Below are 20297 nucleotides of genomic sequence, written 5' to 3'. Positions count from 1 at the left end.
TAATACCTGAGAGAAACAGTGCAATCCTAAGTCAACCTGCAGTTTATCCACTGCTCCTGAGCAAACTGAGCAATAAAACACATCCCTGTACAAGGTAGAGAGTCAATGAGATGATCTTCAGAAGTCTCTCATGTCACTGTCATATTTTTTGGAAAAATCCTTTTGCCAGGATTTTTCTCCTGGGAAGCTGAGAAGCCTCAGAGAAAAGGAAAACAATTCTTATCTCATTTGCTTCTCCTGTGTTGTGCTCATGTGGAATGTGTTTGGAGATTGTTTACCCACAGGTGATTGTTCCATTGCATTCTGCTGGGAGTTGTTTTCACTCTTTGGCCAATCAGGGCCAAGCTGTGTTGAGACTCCGGAGAGAGTCAGGAGTTTTCATTATTATCTTTTAGCCTTCTGTAGGTAACCTTTCTCTATTTTTTAGTATAGTTTAGTATTGCATTTTTTTATATAATATAAGATAATATGATAAAATAATAAATTAACCTTCTAAGAACATGGAGTCAGATTCATCATTTCCTTCCTGCCACGGGGGCCCCAGAAAATACCACACTCTCCAAACCATGTGATGATTCCATTAAAATGGAAATTATAAAGGGCACAGAACAACAGTTTCTTTCCCTCTTGGTATTTGAATCCAACAGCACAAATGATCCAAGTTTAGCACAGCAGTGTGTTTCTAAGGGCATTCCAACTCCATAAAGCCAATCCCTCTGTGATCCACAGGGATTTCATGCCAAGGGAACACAAGCAGGGGGTGAGTGGGTACCTCGTTTTTGTCTTGGTGCTTGGCACTGCTTTGCCTGGCTCCCGGGAGTGCCTCAGGACACAGCTGATGCCTGAAGACAGGTTTCCACAGAGGAGAATTAAGAACTGAGGTTACTTTCAAAGGAGGCAAGTCTGCTTCACTACCTAATTCTGCAAGAAATTCAGAAGAGACCATTTAGTTACTAAATAATTTTCTTCATTTTTCCAGATTAATGAAAATAATAAATGTTAAACATCCAGTAGGGAAAAAAACTGGTAACAAACTCACAACAAAAAGTTAATGCAAATAGACTGAACAAGTAATTAAACAATGTTCTCTACTTTTCTAACATGGTCTAGAAAACTGACATACCCTTTCATTATTGGCAGCATCAGTATCTCATAGTGACAATCAATATCTTATAGTGAAGGACTTTAATTCAAACATTTTCACTGTATAATTACAGCAATTTTCTGATTTTAAAGAGTTTAAAAGCTATCTCTCCTACTAAACACCTAATTTGTCATATGCAAGCATGCTTGTATTAAAAAAGGAAGAAAATATTTCCAAACATTTCAATTTGTTCCCTGAATTCACATGTAAATAGCTGTCTAATTTTCCAAGGTAAATATGGATCAACTGATTGGAGCAGGACCTCTTTAGCCTTATTTAATTTCCCCTAAGTGGTGGATGGATTCAGATTTAGGAAGCTAGAGAGAAGTGTTCTTGCTTTCAAACTAAACAATAAATAAGTGTTAATAAATAAATTTTTAGAAAATAATTTACTTATCTTCAAGGTCAAAATCCTAACTGTACTTAACAATTTTAATTACCCAAACTTAACTTGTGACTTCACATTGCATTCAATACCAAATGCTCATGTGAAACTTAGAATCAGATGTATCCTAAGCCCTGTAATTGTTTCAGTTTGCTTGCTCCATATTCACACTCCCAATGTGGAGTGGATGACAGGGAACAATTTTAAATGGAAAAAAACCCCATACTATTTTATAAATGCAATTTAGCTTAGTAGGATCGCTTCCATAATTCCATGTCTTCCATGGGCTTGCAAGATACCAAGTCTTCCATGGGCTTGGAGAAAACCAAGTCCTCCATGGGCTTGCAACACTGCAAGTCCTCCATGGGCTTGGAAACTTGGAACACTGCAAGGCTTCCATGGGCTTGCAACACACCAAGTCTGCCATGGGCTTGGAAACTTGGAACACAGCAATTTTTCCATGGGCTTGCAACACTGCAAGTCTTTCATGGGCTCGGAACACACCAAGTGTGCCGTGGGCTTGGAGCACACCAAGTCTGCCACAGGCTTGGAGCACACCAAGTCCTCCATGGGCTTGGAAACTTGGAACACTGCAAGTTTTCCATGGGCTTGCAATACACCAAGTCTTCCATGGACTCAGAACACACCAAGTCCTCCATGGGCTTGGAACACATCAAGTCCTTCATGGGCTTGGAGCACACCAAGTTCTCCATGGGCTTGGAGCACACCAAGTCCTCCATGGGCTTGGAGCACACCAAGTCCTCCATGGGCTTGGAGCACACCAAGTCCTCCATGGGCTTGGAGCACACCAAGTCCTCCATGGGCTTGGAAACTTGGAACACTGCAAGTTTTCCATGGGCTTGCAATATGCCAAGTCCTTCATGAGCTCGGAACACACCAAGTCCTCCACGCTCACATGCAGCAAGTACACAAGGAACTCCATTTTCACAGGGGATTCTCAACAGCAAACCCTTGTAGCTCCTGTGTGCAGGGATGGAGCAGGGGGAGGCACTCACCTCGCAGGGATTTGAGGGCCATGCTCCGGGAAGCCAAGCGCCCCATCAGCCTGGAGACAAGCAGCTGTAAATCCAAGCCCCAAGACACGGCAACGTCTGGGAGGCCGTAAGCAGTGACGGAGAACTTGTAGCCCCACTCATTATTGCTGCTGTCAGAGTGAAAGAGAAACTGCAGCCGTGGGCCAGCCTTAAAGGTCACTTTCTACAGAGCAACAAAACAGTCATTTTGCCAAATGTACATGACAGGAGAACGTTTCAGGGTAATGAATTCCCTTCAGCAACTCTGGGGTTTCAGTATTATGTTCTGGACAGATCTAATTTCCCCCACCATCTCAATGAGAAACCCATAGTGCTAAGCAGGTAAAATTTCTATTCAAGAGCTTAATGAGCAATTTTATATTAAAAATCAAAAAACTAGAAGAGTATTATCCCATTTGAGGACAGAGCACAGCCTCAGGAAGGACCACACTTGTCCTATGATATAAAAACTTGCAAGGGCAGAGCAAGTTTTATCCATGTATTATTGACAGTTAAACATGATTATTCCTTTTCACATTGTTCTTTTTATAACAGGAGCAAAGAGGAATTCTTTACTTATTCACTCCTATTTGCAGCATTCCAGGCTTTCTTCCCCCATCTCCTGCCCCCCACCTAATAAACACACCCATGCACAAAAGCACACATCCTCTTACATAACAGGTTTCCACAGGAATCATAAGGACTTCCTAAGACTGGCTAAATAATTTGGTTCATAATTTTAAAGGTGCTCACCTTAGGCCATTTCTCAGTGCCAACCTTTGTATCGTAACGAGTTTTTGCCCCTCTGGCATCAGTAAACTCCAGGTAATCATACCTGTGAAAATTGCAATTCATTACTTCCAAATTTACTTTTAAATTTTTGGAGGAGAATGGTTTTGCTTCTGGATTTTCAGAAGTGCGGTATCTAAGTGTACCCTGTCACTTCTTTCTGAACTACACCTTCATGTGACTGCTAAGGAATTTATTTCATGTTTCAATGCAGAAGTCCCAGCAAACACAGATCTGCCATCCTGCAGTGCTTTGGAATTGATAATGGATGCCAAATCTAACATCTGGCAAATGCTTTAATTGAGAAGTAGCCTGATATGTTACCAAGAGAATGAGGGCAAAATAAGTACCACAAGCACAAATTGTGGTGGTCACAGCATTATTATCAAACAGATCAAGGCCAAAGGAACCAAAATTCATATGAACAGCGTGTCTGTGAATTTGCCAGGAGAGGTAGATTTCAGCACAAGGTCATTCAAAAATACACATTGTGCACTGTTCTGGAAAATAAAGAAATTGAAATGGCACATGTGGAGTGCACATTGAAACATGAATTGCCCCCTCTGCAGACAGACACTGGAATTCAACACAGCACAAGATTAAATTACCTCCTTTCAGTTTCACATTTTTCATCAAATTCCACCTCAAAGTAAGTTGCCCCATGACACAGGAAGACTGAGACCTCATGGCAATTATTTTCATAGTTATGAGGTGATTCCATTGTCCAGGTTCTCAATACCACAGGCTGCTCCTGCTGCCAGCTTTCCATGTCTGTCTGTAAAACAGAAATGCATTTTTAGATACAAATGTAAGAAAAAAATAAATTACCACACTAGATTCTTGTGTCTATACTTTTAAGTTGCCAGATGTGCATGCAAATGGCATTTAAGAGGCTACAGCATTGATTTACACAGAAATTAGCTCTGAAGACATCCAGTCTCTTGGTAATCATAATAAGGAAGCATTCTAAAGCAAAACCTACCCAGTCCACTGGAGGAGACTCAGGAAGAGACTGTCTCACCAACAAGTGACTCCAAGTCTCCAGTCATGACAAAGAGACACTGCATGACTAATGCAGATTTAAACATCTGTGCTACAGACATACAGATTTTATTTACATCACCACAAGCAGTGAAGCTAAAGATGTTAAGCATATATATTTTTAATTTGTTTTCCTCTTCACCCACAGAATCCCCTCCTTCCTATCTACCCTCCAGGCTGCTCATTCCAGTTGCACTTTCTGACCACTCTACCATATCAGTAGATATGTTTCTCATTCTTCACTCAACATTTCATTACACATCCTACACTTCTAGAAGCTTTCTAGTTCTTTTCCAATGCTCACCAACAGAATCACCTCAGTTTTCTGTCTTTCTTGCAATTTTGTTTTTGTTTCAGACTGTTTAATAGTGCCCGTGTCCTTAGTTACCTTATGAGGTTCACTACAAAGGCTTTTCAGTGGTTCTATCAAAGTGCTGAATCCCTGTAGCAGAGTACAGTAGGGAATGTCTAAAGTGCAAAAATCCAACAAGAAGATGACCTAGGAGCAAACACAGGTGTCAGGAAATGCCAGACCCACAGCCATGCCCTCCCAGGAACAGGATAAAATCCCACAGCTCACTCACCAGCTGACGAGTTGCCATTGCAAAGACAGAGCTACTTATTTTTTCAACTATTGTTTTGCCACTATATTGAGATAAAAGTGACTGCAAAATTGTTCTGATATTTGACAGGAACTGGCCCACATCTGAAGAGAAAAAAAAAAGAATCCTTAATAGCTACCTTAAAGATTTGCTCCCACAATTCACTTTATCAAACATTAGGAGCATGGTGATGTGCACAAGGACAAACACAACAGGAAAGGATCTGCTGCCCCAGGGCTGCAACACCCAACACTTCAGAGAAGTTTTCTGTGATATTTCTATTGTGGAAACAAGTCATGCTTATCAACAATATCACTGAAAAAATGGGTGATGAGTAATTTCATCAAACACTCCAAGATTGTTGCAACAAGCTCCATGTATCCAGTAGTCTCCATACACTGCTAAGAAATGCAGCTGAACTCACAAGTGAGGGTAGGAATTTTTAACTACAGCCTAACTTCATTTTTAAATGTAAGACAGGAATACAGCAAATTTATTTATATACAAAAAAACATAAATATGATGTAATTTTACATAAAATTACACATTTGTTATGTATTTGGCCCAATTAACTCAACACTGAGCTGCTGCATTATAAAAATCTAACAATCCTCCCCACAAAAAAACCCAACAAAACCCCTTAGATGTACCCAGCTTCTTAACCAACTTCCTACAAGCATCCAAGAAAGCACATATCACTATCCAGGAGTTTACCAAAATATGGGATGCTATGGAATTAAAATGTTCAAATGAAATCCTGTAACTATTTGTTGTTTAGGGGTTTTTTTCAGTATTTGGCCCCCAAAACTTACTGAAATGCTTTCTGAGGATTCTCCTAATGTAAGAGTATCAGTACAGCTAAAACTCCATGTTGCTCAATATGCCTCCTAATTACTTCCTAGAGAGATTAAAAATGTTATGACAGTTCTGAGTATGCCTCAGGCAACCTTTGGTGATCCCTAATTACACTGCAATTTGCAAAATCACTTTTTAAAGTCCTGTATTGCCCCACATTTAATTCTGTATTCAATCCCAGCACTTACAATTTTTCAGTATTTCTACTGCAAGATCCTTGGCTGAATTATCAGTGCCTTTAAGCTGCAGATAGCACCAGGAAAGGAGGCTGCCCTGAACAGACCAGAATAAGGAAGACAAGACTGTGCCACTCTCTTGCTGTGCAACATCCAGCATCATCATTTCACACTGAAAAATAAGGAACAATAATGAATGTAATGGAGATCCTCTGCTGCAGCATGACACACAGTATGCACCAAGTAAACTGGGATGGACACAATCATCCCACTCACCCCAAAAAAGATGAAATGCAAATGACAAGCAGCATGTAACACCCTGTAGCAAGTGATGGGCTTTGTTTTGATATATCACAACTTTAAATAGGAACAGCTACATATGAGTCACTTGATGTTCTCAGCACAGTTTTTCTGCACATGTAAATAACCCTCCTCCATTTCCACCTCCCTTAGTGACATGCCCAATCCCAGCCTCTCAAAATGGAATGATTCCTTCTGAATCCCAGTGTCTCTCCATAGAGTCTTTTCAGTGCTATGGAAAAACACCACATCTTACATAGTTCATGCTGGAAAAACATTATTCATTTCCTACTCTACTAATATGAAATGTTAATGCTTAAAGGAAAACACTCAAATGATTGGAAAAGCTAATCCTACAGACTTGCACAGCCATGAACAGGGGTACCCAGGACAGGGAAGCTGTTCCTCAGTATCCATGGAAGCAGTTTGTGTTTGAGTGCCTACAAAACTCATGGCAAGAAGCAGGAGCAAAGAGCAAAGCCACTTACCTCTCTTGCTGCCACAAGCAGAAGGGTGTCCATGACTGATAATACTTCACTTATGTCAAAATTTGCAGAAACTCCTTTCTCTGGTAATAATAAGAGTCCACCTGGATCTTGATCACTACAAAACAAAGATATTCTTACCAACTAACAACAAGGCGTTCCAAACAGTTCCAAACCAGAAATTTAGTACTTTTTGTGTCAGATCTGTAGAGATCCTACTGTGTAATTACAATGAAAATCAAAAGTTTGTGTTCTGATGACTCCAGACTAATTAAATCAATACCAACCATCAGCACTGACAAACAATTACTTAAAAAATTGGCAGACAGCCCAAGAAAAATATACTGTGATTTCAGCACCAACCTTGGCCAGTGTTTTACAGAGCTATTCAGCTAATAAAAATATTGATTAGTAGCATGTCCTTTCTAAACAACATTAGTTGATTACTTCAGAGAATTATTGTTCAGGGAAGTAACGTTTCTTAAAAGGAATAAATACAAACTTATTAACAAATGTGGGGTATCAGACAAGTATTTTCAATTTCAGGATCCCTTACCTGAAGTGGGTACACAAGGATCTGAAGGCAAGATGTACAGATTGCTTATGCTCTTGCTCTGTGATGTTTTTCTAGAAAAGGAAAAAGATCTGTTTTTATGATACATTCTGTTTTCCTCCTCTGTGACAAAGAATTCTAATTTCTGTGTTCTATTATTTATTTTTTGTAAGAAAGGCAGGGTTAGCTCCTCTTTCTTTGGATAAGCTGCAGAGAGAAAAGGGGCAGGGTAAAAACAGGCAAAGAAAAAAATCAGGCTTTTACTTGAATGGGACAAAGTATGTATTATTTGAGCATAACAAGTCAGATTTGTCCTCTTTTCTGCATAAAGAAAGCAGGCACTAAAGAAACAATTTCTCATTCAATGTTTACCATCATGGTGAAGAGCTGGTGTCGCCTGGTCTGTCTATCTGGGAAAAAAACTGCTGCTCCACTGAGTAAGGTGTTCTGAACTTCCTCTTTCAGCATTCTCATTGGCATGAAGTTACTGTCCCCCATATCCACTACTGCTCATACAAAAAGGAAACAAAATTACAAGTTCTAATTAATACCCCATCTAATACGTTAGAGGCATAACTGAATTAAATGTTAGTCCACACAACTTCAAGCCCTCACAATCCCATTATACACACAGAAAAGGAGGGGAAACTTTTTAACTTACAGCAAGAAAGATTTATATTAAGAAAGAATATATGTATTCACCAAGTAAATGAATTCTAGGAAGATAATAACTTGACACCCATCAAAGCTAATACAATTTTCAAGATGTGACAGATTCTATATAAAGTGTTTTCCCTCTAGCTTGCTTCTGCAGGAGAATCTTCAAATTACACTTGAATAGAGAGCATGCCACCCTACTTCCAATGAAATCTAATGTGTAATTCCCATTCTCTTCACTGGCTCCAGAATCTTCCCTGTGTCCCTGTAAACCTCACAGTCTACTCATGAGCTCATTTATACTGATATGCAATATCAGAAATAAATAAACCCCAGTAATTTTATAGCCAAAGGGTCACATTCCCTGGTGCTACAAGCAGGTGACACAATCATAAGGAGTTTTCTATTGCAGCTGTTTCCAGACCATGCTCTCAGGAAGTCTGCAAAACCATTTCTTTGGGCCAAGGAAAGTTTCTAGTGATAGACTAATGAGCACACACTGACCTGAAGGAGAAACAAAGGAACAGGAGCTGACTTGGCCTCTAGGAATGAGAATCTATTCCCAAAATTTAATAAGACAAAACAGTCAATATATTGAATAAAAATTACCTTCACACAAATGTCTATAAAGCTCTTCTGCAGCTTCTGTGTGACCAGCTGTTTTACTCTGAGGAGTTTCTTGATGTTTAGCAGTTTTATTATCTCCAGTAAGTACAGAGAAGCAGCTCTGGAGAAGCTGCAACAGCAGTGTTTGAGCAAAGATACATTCTTCCCTTGGGCTGTAAGAAGATACATAACAAATAGAAGAAAACACTAGAAAAGCAGCTCTTTTCACCAAATAAGTATTGCTATCAAAGTCACCATTTCAAATAGATAAAAAACCACTGAGTGGAGAGATATGACCAAAGGAAGTGGAGCTACCAGCTCAACTAATCTACAGCTCAAGCTTCTACATAACTTCATAGTTAGAAGTCCATATGGCAGCAGTAGGGAAATGTTATTTATGTAAATGATGTAGTTTAGGAAGAACAAACTGCAGTACTGAACAAAGCATATTTTATTTATATACACACCACTGATTAGGGCTTCAGCAGACTCAAAAGAAGAAACTTACTTTTGGTGCAGTTTATTGTAAAAATTCCAGAACAGCTGCAAATCAAGGCCTGTGAAATCTAAAAATGACTTGTATTTTAATCCACTCTCCTTCTGCTGAACCTTAAAAAGGCAAAGAAAACACAGGATTGGAAAGTTAAATCTATACAGAACACACTTATAAAACATAAATCTCTAAGCACTGGGCTTAAAGGAAAGCACAGCCATACATCCTATAAATCTGCAGCTAACATGAATTCCAGTTTTTCAGTTTTTTCATGGATATTCTGGTGCCTAAATGTGGCAGTTAATGCTGAAACCTTCTTCTTCACAGAATCCTCCCCTCTTTCCGGATCTCTAGGATGCCATCCCTTTTCTCCATCACCAGAACACTTTATAACCTCTACCTCTCCATCTAATTTAATTGGAAGTAATAAACCTTCAGCAAAGGTTTATTACTTCCAATTAAATACACAGAATTCTATTTTTCATAAATAATTTTTTTCCACAACATGCTTTTTAACCTTTGTTAAGAGTACCCCAACTTTTCTTCGCCCATTCACAACCGCTGTTTGCACACCCTTATTCCTTTCAGCCTGACAAATAAGAAGCTTAAAAACCATAAGACATAAAAATACCAGATCCTGTGCCAGCTGCTGGATGAAGTGAAGTGTCTTGAGGAGCAGAGTTGTGCCACAAACTGTGTCCTCCTCAGTTCTCCTGCACTGCAGGCAGCTCATGGTCCTGCAGGGCTCGTCCCGCAGGGGCCGCAGGTAGCCCAGAACACTGAGCCCTTGCACCCCGAGCCTCTCTGCTGAGTCTTGTCTTGTGCACAGGAACTTTATCATCAAGTACTAAATGGATACAAAAATAGCACAAGATGTGAGTTTAAAAGCTGGTACAAATTGGGATTTTAAAAGGCATGAGTGCGCAGAGGTGAGGATTGAAGACGGAAGCCTTAGTCCCTTGTTGTGGCCATTTCTCTTCACAGAGAAAAGCAAGGCACAACTTCCCAAGGATATTTCTGGGATCCACATTCTCTGAACCTCAGAGAAAGAAAAAAGAATTCTTATCTCATTTACTGCTCCTGTGTTGTTCCCAAGTGGAATGAATTGTGGAAGATTGTTTACCTGAAGGGAATTGGTAATTAGATTCTGGTGAGAGTGTTTTGATTCACTGACCAGTTGAATCCTGGGGGGTGTGTGTGTGTGGGGACTGTGGGCTGACAGTCATGAGATTCTGGGCAGTGGAGTTGAGTTGGGTGCTTGGGCAGATTCGGTTTAGATGTAATATAATACAGAATAATATAGTATAATAAAGTAATTAATCAGCCTTCTGATATCCATGGAATCCTCCTCATCATTTCTCCCTGCCACAGGGGCCACGTTTAATCTATACCTTGTCTATCACCTCCAGAGGTTTAAAATACTGAGCCTCAGATTCAGGCTAAGTTTGATCTCTCCCTGCTTCCAAAAAGTCACAGGGGTGGTTCTGTGACCTCTACAGGTACCTGCAAAGTTTGTTAATTAATTATCAGCTCATTCACTCTGCACACACTGCTCCTCACTGCCACAGCTGCAGTATTCTTGCAGGTTAAAGAATTATTTGCTGCTTTTAAAAGCAAGCAGAGGATCAATATGTAATATTTAGAACCTACTTTGATCAGTCTGTTCTCAGTGAGGTACAGAGCATAAAACTGAAGGAACAGCAAGTCCTGCCATCCACATGCACTGGTTACTCTGCAGCAGTCAGAAAAAATCCCAGCTGACACAACAATGTCACCAATTCTCTTAATTCCCACAGTGCAGATGGACTGAGGAACTACAACAGCTGATTCCAGAACCATGATCTGAAATGCAACATTCCCTATAAATGCACCAAGCACTTAAAATCAAAACCATCTTCTGCCATTCTCAAAATGAAAGTGTCTCCATTCTCCAGGGACAGCAGGGGATGGAAATGTTTTATAATTGTTTACCCACTGAAACAAGGATTGAAGAACCTGGCTCTGAAAGAATAAATGCTATGACTACACAGTAGTTAAATGGTCTAGATACTAGAATAAAGCATCAATCATATTAAAACCAGTAATCTGCACATTATCACATAGCTTTGCATTAAATTTGACCATAAAGCACTCCTTAACTACAGATATATATATGCATACAGAGAAAAAGAAACTATATCAGAGGACAAAAGTTCAGTTATTCATTTAACTAGAAGCATATTCATTTTTTTCTCTGTACAGCAGAGTTCTCCCTCACAAAACAGAATTAGGTTTATTTCAGTTGACACAGAAAAGAGCCCCTGTTCATTGTGACTGAGCCAAGGGGTTTTTGTGGGTTCTTACTTGGGCAACTCTGCATCGCTGCATTTTGACATCAACTTCATCCCATTCTTCCTCTACTTCAAACCAGCCAATAGGATCATCATCTCCCAAATCATCACATGAACAACTGCTTCTGTGCATAAAAGAATGTAACACACTTTGTAAAGAAAAGGTTTAGAAACATTGCAAAGCTGTTGATACTCTACCAAAACATATCTCTATATATCTTATAGCTATAAAGATGAAACACAAGAGAAAGTTTTGCAAACCCAAAACTATATCACATGCAAGGTAAAAAAAAAATCAAGAAAATCTTTTTCATCATAGCCCCTTAAGCTCCCCTTACTCCTAAGCAACAGTTCTGAAAACTGATTCAATACAACTTAATTAAAAATTTTCTGTTACCATTAATCTGCACCCCAAGTAGAAGGTTTATTTTGCTATATCCCTTTTATAACAGGTCTTTAAATCAATGGCTGACAACAACAGCTATATGCATATTTCATTCAACACATCAAATGGAGGCTCATTAAAATCAAACAATTAAATGATGCCCCATTTTTAAGACACCTGGAACAACTCTCAGTAGTTTAAGTGACACTGCAAAGCAATCAAATATAACATTAATTTTCCCTGTATGCATGGCAAAAATCCATTTATACCTGGTTTTTAAAAACTGTTTGAATTCCCTCAGCTTCCATTTGTCGTAGCTCTCAAACCTTCTGAAGTGCTCCTCAGCATGGAACTTTTCTGAGGCGCCATTGTATGCGAACACCAGCCCACACTGAGCCCCGATGGCACCGCGCCGGACCTGGAGGGCAAAGCCACACAGGGCAGTCAGGAAAATAAAGAATTGTGGAAAGCAACCAGGTCCTGACAATCCTGCTCTCTGGAATTGCACAGGAACATGAAACACGTTTAGAGAAATGTTATGAAAGCTTCTGTAACCCACTGAATTGAGATCATGCACATGGTTATTATTAACTGGATTTATCACCCTGCCAGCACCCTTATATTAACTAGAATTCCACATATTAATTAGATATATAATAATTCCACATTTTAATTCTCATTTTGTTTTCCTTTTACATTTAAAAAAAATCAAACAAAACTAAAATCATGTTTCCCTATTAATATCACTACACTGCAAAACAACTCAGCTGCCTCTCCAGCTCCAGTTAAAATTTACTTGCCAGAAGTCCAGTAATGTTTAAATGTTTTTGACATAGAAATATGCATTGTTGCTCCAGGAATTAAATAATACTATAGTTTTGCCTTAAGTATATGAGGCAACTCAGCTGCAGAAACCTCACTGAAGTTTTGTCTTGGCCATGAGATTTAATCACAAGACCTTCTTTTGAAACCATGTAACAGTCACACCAAATGCAAATTACACTGGAGTCTCTAAACAGAATTTGAAATACCTCCATTTAATCTGAACTCACATGCTTTGTATCTTGACACCTGCTATTCACAGTCAAAAAGTTATTTTAAACATAAGATAAAAGACCTTGCATATAAATACACTTCAGTGAGAAACCACAAACCAAAGAGTCTCTGGCTTGAGATCTATATTGCAAGATGTAGATAAAATCAATATAAAATAAATGTCTTTACTAAATGCTTGTGGCTCCCTGGAACAATTTAAGATCTCCTTTTCCTGAAGTTCTCTGACTTACACTGAAGAAAAACTCTAAAATAACAGTATTTCATAATGAATTTAAATTTCAGTTCATATTAAAAAATATCCAAATTCAATTCCACCACTAGGGGAAAAAAGTAAATCTTCTACTTCAAAAGCTCCCAGCAACTACATACCTTTATTCTAATTTGTGTCACTTGAAATGAAGATTCAGTTCCAGTAGAAAGAATGATACTTGCTCTGGTTTTCCCAGTTTCAGTAAGAAAACCTAAAGCAGCAATGGGAACAGAAGGAGTCTAGATGAGTGCTAGTGCAAGGGTTAGAAAGAAAATACTGGGATTGTGGGATGAAGGGGGGGAAACAAAACCACAAAGCTTTTCCAGTGAAATACTCATTAACAAATGCTTCCAAATAAAAGGGACTACTTAAAATATTGTATTTTACACAGCACTCTCCAGGCAGTATCTCTCTGGGCACTGCAATATCTGCAGCAGTTTCAAGAATATTTTTTTTTATTAAAGTTTATTAGTAATTCCAAAATATTACTTTGGCTTGTGGCTCAATTCACTGAACTCAGTGAACTCACCCCAAACTGTGACCCACAAAACAACAGCAGACAAGCCACAAAATAACTAAATAATAAACTCAAATAATGCACATGAACTAACAGAGCTGTAAAATAAGCATTTAGAAAGTGCCTGATTTTCTGTCACAATGGCTTTCATTTACCAGTAGCACTGCACAAGACAATAAACTATTAAAAAAAAAAAAAGATTAGGTGGCATTTCACTTAAAAAGGAGGTCAAGAAACACAAATCTCTTTGTTTAGGTTGTATCCAGTACATAAAAGCATTGCATTAACAAAGAGAGGCCTTAAGAGAGAATTAATAGGTACATGCAGTGAGAATTTCAATGATTTCTACAAACTGTCTCCCATCAATATTTGAGAAACTAACAGTGATTCATGACTTCAACCCACAAAGTTTGCTGTAGGACAATATTCCCTGTGGCAGTTCACTGCTACCACAGAACATTAATAATTCTCTCCAAAATCCAATCTTTTTGTTTGGTTGGCTTGTTTTGACAATAAACTGGTTTATGAGAAATCTACAGTGCTGCAAAATCGAATTTATATACTGTTTTAGTTTGGAGTTTTGTTTGTTAGTTTACTTTTTTTAATTACAAATCTTTCATAGCATAAAACTATAAAGAATAAAATATATACAAGTAAATATGGAGCAACACCACAGCATTGTTAACAATCATTATGTTTGGTGGAATCATCAAACTTAAATGATTTTCTGATTCTAATATTATGGATTTTAAGTCCAGGCTCTTACCATCCCCAGTCCATGGCTCCACAAGGAGGTTTTCAGGCCCTGATTTATCTTCTTTTCCCTTTACATCACATGCTTGCAGAGTGAGTCGTAAAGGCTTTCCTAAGTCAAAAAAATCAACAGGTTTATCAAATTCATTTAAAATGGTAAAACAGATTTTCCATAGTTCTTTGTTCAGAAAAAGATATGGGAAAAAATTACAATACTATGAGGTTTTTACCACTGTCAGACCCAAAAAAGGGAAGGGAAACTGGAATATGAGAGATACATTAATCTAAAGTAGTTGGAGTTTTAGATACAGACAGAAGGACAATGAAATTCACGACAATGTTTCTTCAACTGTTGCCCCACTTTGGAATTCACAATCCATTAAATACCCCTTGTTTTACAAAAGGCATTAGCTACTCTGGGGAAAACAAACCAATTTTCAACATTTTTGAAAGTAAACATCAATAATTATAAAATAATCCACGTGCTCTTTGGCACAAGACAAGAAGTACTGAAAAAACAGACTAAAAGGCAAATAAAGGGTCTTCATGAATTCTTCATGAGAGACTAATGAGAATCTCAGTAGTTGATACCTGAGAAAATACAGATGTATCAAAAAAGTCCAGCAAAATCACCACCTGATGCCAGACCATAAACAGCTCTACATTCATGAAATAGTCAGATTATAAAAACTTCATTTTAACTCATTTTATAAAAGTGGAAAAAAAAGGAAAAACCATAGACAGATGCTAATGGCATTACATTTAAAATGCATCTTAAATTTGTACATGCCTGCAGGAGAGAGCACTCACAGAGGCTCACTCACACAAACAAATGTTTTACTGGAAGAAGAAAAATGCTTCCTGTCATTTGCCTTTTAAGCCACACAAACACCATCATCACCATGCTGATACAGGGGCCAGGATCTACAAAGTTCATGTTTTCTCTCTTGGTTAAACTCTTGAATTACAAAAAGCTGATCAATCACCAACTTTTTGGGCAGTTCAGCTGCTAGGCTGTGATTTCAGTGCCAGTTTTTAATTAAGAAGGTTTGGATCATTTTAAAACCCACCAAGTGGAACAACTCAAAGCTGTACGTTTGCTTAAGGCTGTGAAGGATGCAGGATTGTTGCATTACCATATTTATAGAGCAGGTTCTGTCTGACTGCTGCCATGGAGGAGATCAGGGAGGAAGCCTTGTATGGAGTGTCCAGGTGATCAGTGATGGCACAGAGGGAACTCAGCACTTTGGCAACACTGCCCCGGGCTAAGGCAAAGGCCAGGAGTGTCAGCTCCACCTCTGGGGTAGTACAACAACTGGGAGGAAAAACAACAGTGTGAAAAGAAAAACTAGGACATTCTGTATTTCAATAAAAACAAACTGCCACAGAACCTCCCAGGTGCCTGTCTGTTGATGCATTTGTATTTTTCAAGGTACTTAAAAAAGAGCATGTGAGTAAAGATGTAAAAATTTGATTTGCACTCTTCCAAACCACTTCCCACTGAATCAACCACACAAGCTCACCTTGTTATTCTGATAAGGAAGCTATCTACTTCTTCCAAAACATTTGGTGATAAGAAGCTTGAAAAATCTGTGGAGCCTGGGGTTAGGGATAGAGGTGGCATGTGTTGCAGTGCTTTCCTAGGAAAAAATAAAACATAATGTCAGGAAACCAGGCAGAATAGGAGAAAAGAGCTTCCTAATGTGAATGAGAGGCTTGAATCTTCCTGCTTTGTGTGGGCAGGTCTCTGCAAATTGCTTCTGAGTGCACCAAATCTATTTACACAGAGATTCTCTTCAAAAGGGAACAACAGTATTGCATTCTAGGCAGGGAAAGTTCAGTGACTGCTGGGCAATCTTGAATCTAGTCTCAATCTCAGATTTAATGAGACAAACATATCAAGGAGTTTTAAATTAAATCTGTGACAGCATTAGAAATAGCTGAGTATCCAAGCATTGCTTCATTTTAAATTGGTCCAGAATTGAGCAAGAGCCTGTGAACAATGGGAAAATTTATTTGAAATTCCCTCAGAAGAATAAGAGAAACTAAGAGAGACAGTTGTTAGCTCAAATCAGAATTATTCTGAATTCCCAAAGCTATTGTGATAACCCCTGAAATTAGGAATTCTCAAGCAGTTTCACCAACATTATTCTATTCAATACTAAAGCTTTCAGTATTACAGTTATTCCATCCAATTCTAAAGTTTGGGGTTTCTGCTTTATAATTCTAAACAGTGAATCTAATTCTTGAAAGCATGATTTTAGTCAGGATAATAATAATAATAGTAATAATAATTTTTCAATGCTTTATTAGCTCAGTGTTCATGTTATATTTCTAAAAAATCTCTGAACTTCACCAAAACTGAAGGTCCTCAGTTTCAGCAGAGCCTGCAACTATGGGACTATGACATGTATGAAGCTATCTAAACTCTGAAGAGATTTCACAGATAACATAAATTAAAAGATAGGTTTAGTGGACTTTAGCCTACAGGATTCATTAACCTAATGAGAGCCCTGCTCTTCAGTGTGGTGACACTGTACTAACTGAGCTCTGTAAAAGCTCATGTGGGTGTGGAGAGCTTTTATTGGGATTCCAATCCTTCAAGTCATCCAGCAGAAGTGTTTGGCAATCTAACAAGGAAACGTTACACAGAAAATGGTCAACCACCACAAGCAAACATTTGCATGGAGATGGTACAAATACTCAACTATATCCCCATAAAATGCATGACAAGTAGAAATCTGCAGAAAATTAAACTAAACTAAGCTTCAGTCCTAAGGGGAAGATGTACGTTTTATTGATTATTAATACCAGACAAGAAAAATGAATCAATTTTAGGCTGCTCAAAGTCATTACAAGCAAATGGATCAGTGAAAAATGTATTTTTCTGTGTCCATTAAGTCATGGTTTAACAACTAGATTAGATGAAACAGCCAGGAGAATTACACTTGTTCTAGTACATGCAAATGGATAGAGGAAAAACATCCAAATCTGAACAATGAGACAGAAAAAGCTGTTTAAACACCTGAATGGAGTAGAAACCAGTCACACACAACAGATTGCTTCCTAAAGCCAGAAGTATTTTTCTAAATAAATGAAGAAGTAGCTAAAATCCATTTGTGGTTTAATGACTAGATTAGATGGAACAGCCAGGAGAATTACACTTGTTCTAGTACACAGAAAGGGACAGAAGAAAAACATCAAAAATCTGAACAATGAGACAGAAAAAGCTGTTAAAATACCTGAATGAAAGGACTAGAAACCAGTCACATACAACAGATTGCTTCCTAAAGCCAGAACTACTTTTCTAAAAAAATGAAGAAGTAGCTAAAATCCACTAAGTCATGGTTTAACAACTAGGTTAGATGAAACAACCAAGAAACCTGTTCAATTGAAACAGCCAACACTTGTTCTAGTACATGGAAATGCAGAGAAGAAACACATCAAAAATCTGAACAATGAGACTGAAAAAGCTGTTTAAACACCTGAATGAAGAGACTAGAAACCAGTCACATACAACAGACTGCTTCCTAAAGCCAGAACTACTTTTCTAAAAAAATAAAGAAGTAGCTAAAATCCATTAAGTCATGGTTTAACAACTAGATTAGACGAAACAGCCAGGAGAATTACACTTGTTCTAGTACATGGAAAGGGACAGAAGAAAAACATCAAAAATCTGAACAATGAGACAGAAAAAGCTGTTTTAACACCTGAACAAGGAGACAGAAAAAGCTGTTTAAACACCTGAATGAAGGGAGTAGAAACCAGCCACCTACAACAGGTCGCTTCCTAAAGCCGCAAGTATATTTTATTTTAAAAATACGAAGTAGCTTAAATCACACCCCATGTAAGTTTGGTACTCACTGAGTATTCTGTAGAATGGTGTGAACAAATGCTGGGTTGGTTTCCATGGAAGCTGTCACCAGAGAGGTCAGCAGGGACCAGTACCAGATGGCCGAGGCGTCGCACACGGACACTCCCACCTTCCTCACGCGCTGGTAGCCCACGGCCCGCAGCCCGTGGATCCTGGTGTCACAGCCATCACTAAGGCAACGCTTGATGTTTATCTGTACATCTGTCAAAAAAACAAATTACAATTTTTTTTCCCATTTCTTCTGCTGGATTAGAGTTAGAAGAATAGATATTTTAAATATTGAATTAGCGCGGGAGCTCTTGGAAGAGTAATGGAACAGCACTGCTTGATATGGACAACCACAAATCCTCTGATCTGGAAAATTTACCCTTTGCATCAACACCCTCTGCATCCATTACAGATTCTATGGCTATAAACTAGGAAAAATTATAATAAAATATCCTCAAAGTGGAAAATAGATTATTTCACCTATACCTTCCTACCTAGATACATAGGAAGTATCTTGGAGTCAAGTGGCTGTGGAGATAATACGGAAAAGGAGCAAAGTTTAAAGTTACATTAAAATTTTCCCACAAGTTCTTGACCATTTTGCACAGATGGCATTGTCCTCATTACTTCTGAGGAACAACATGCTTGCTGCCCACTTCTGTGGCAGCGAAAGCTCCTCTCAGGGAAAAGCATCTTTTGGAACTGAAGGGACAAAATTTCTGAAGCTGCAGAAACCATCTTAGGAAGGAGCAGCTTTTCTTGATTGATTCCAATATAGCACCCACAGAGCTACCAGAATCAAAAATAACACTATTTAAAAGCATAAAACCTGCCTTACATTGGACCAACTTCAGAATTTCAGTACCGAAAAAAAAAGCAGATTTTTTGCTAGATACTATCACCCAACATATGCTTTCACTCTGCAAGCAAGGATATTTTGAAACTGCCCCATGTTTTCACATTGAAAGGCTAAAATTGCATCTTCAGTAATTTTTCTCTCTTCAACCCTTAGCCCACACTATAGAGACCATAAGAAAGGCTTGGAAAACTCTCTTACAGGCTAGAAATGAAACCAGAATTAAAACAATTCCTCTGACCCAAGCACAAGGCCCAAAGTGTCACCCCTGATGAATGCCACTTCAACACATCTCTCCATAATCTACCCAACCTTTCACCTTGCAAAAAGCACCAAAGCAGAATCCCAATGGTATCTTTATTGACTCACACATCTGACTAATGTTAGCGTTTTCCAACAGAGTTACGTAGCCAGTGATATTGCTTGGAATGTGAACATCTCGGACCTCCTGGAGACTGCTGGCATTCCTCCCCACTGCCACTGTGACCTGCTGTGGCATGTAACTCTGGTCATTAGCTGCCACTGCAATGGACAGGTGTCTCAAAACCACATCTGGTTTCATCTTTAAACTGCAAAGCAAAAAAGAGAAAACGGTTCTTGAAAAGAGAAGGTAAGTCAAGCACTGTGCTTTTATTATTATTTACCATAATATTATACATGTGCATATATAAGAGATATTATATTATTATTCACTCATTTTCCTCCTCTACAAACACAAATAAATCCTCTGAAATTTACCCAATGCTTCACACATGTTCTTAACCATACCATGGTGAACGAGTTAAAAAAAACTGATTTAGAGAACAGTTTCCTCTGAGAGACTGTAGAATTTTCTATTTATATTTTCAACCGAGAATTCATTCCTCAGGAATAAAAATGCAATGTTAATAATGACCAAAATGAGATTTTTTTTTCTTTGAAGCACACATTCTAAGATCTAACACTGAAAAAACCCACTAAACATTTCTGTTTCATTGAGCATTTTTGTTTCATGGAACTTCCTGGACAGTGGCAGAACGTTTCTATTCAAGTACCAAACACTGCATCTGTATTACAGCTTGGAAAGCTTCACTATACAACAAGGCTGTGTGTCACCACAGCAGATACAGGCATTTTTCAGGTGACCTTTTATTGGGCAGTCAAATTTTAAATTTTATGCAGAGATTAC

General features: G+C 38.4%; 1 protein-coding gene across 1 annotated transcript in view; it reads right to left on the bottom strand.

Moving 5' to 3' along the window:
• ZZEF1 (zinc finger ZZ-type and EF-hand domain containing 1) overlaps positions 1–20297 on the bottom strand; it is a 60646-nt gene that overhangs the window by 32548 nt on the left and 7801 nt on the right. Inside the window, exons 5-25 of the mRNA XM_054287005.1 lie at positions 19499–19698; positions 18276–18486; positions 15935–16051; positions 15548–15726; positions 14425–14523; positions 13261–13352; positions 12105–12253; positions 11464–11575; positions 9752–9967; positions 9136–9236; positions 8631–8800; positions 7737–7870; positions 7368–7438; positions 6815–6929; positions 6039–6198; positions 4978–5099; positions 4782–4892; positions 3961–4127; positions 3317–3398; positions 2546–2747; positions 773–921 (exon numbers count right to left, since the gene is read on the bottom strand). Coding sequence (XP_054142980.1) covers positions 773–921; positions 2546–2747; positions 3317–3398; positions 3961–4127; positions 4782–4892; positions 4978–5099; positions 6039–6198; positions 6815–6929; positions 7368–7438; positions 7737–7870; positions 8631–8800; positions 9136–9236; positions 9752–9967; positions 11464–11575; positions 12105–12253; positions 13261–13352; positions 14425–14523; positions 15548–15726; positions 15935–16051; positions 18276–18486; positions 19499–19698 — 2959 coding nt within the window. The remainder of the gene's footprint in view (positions 1–772; positions 922–2545; positions 2748–3316; positions 3399–3960; positions 4128–4781; positions 4893–4977; positions 5100–6038; positions 6199–6814; positions 6930–7367; positions 7439–7736; positions 7871–8630; positions 8801–9135; positions 9237–9751; positions 9968–11463; positions 11576–12104; positions 12254–13260; positions 13353–14424; positions 14524–15547; positions 15727–15934; positions 16052–18275; positions 18487–19498; positions 19699–20297) is intronic.

The sequence above is a fragment of the Melozone crissalis genome, unplaced genomic scaffold (assembly GCF_028551555.1).
Source record: "Melozone crissalis strain CALT ecotype California unplaced genomic scaffold, PUWL_Pcris_2 ptg000057l_1, whole genome shotgun sequence".
Taxonomy (NCBI): domain Eukaryota; kingdom Metazoa; phylum Chordata; class Aves; order Passeriformes; family Passerellidae; genus Melozone; species Melozone crissalis.
Note: the sequence above shows the minus strand (reverse complement) of the source record. Positions and strands in the feature narration are given on the sequence as shown.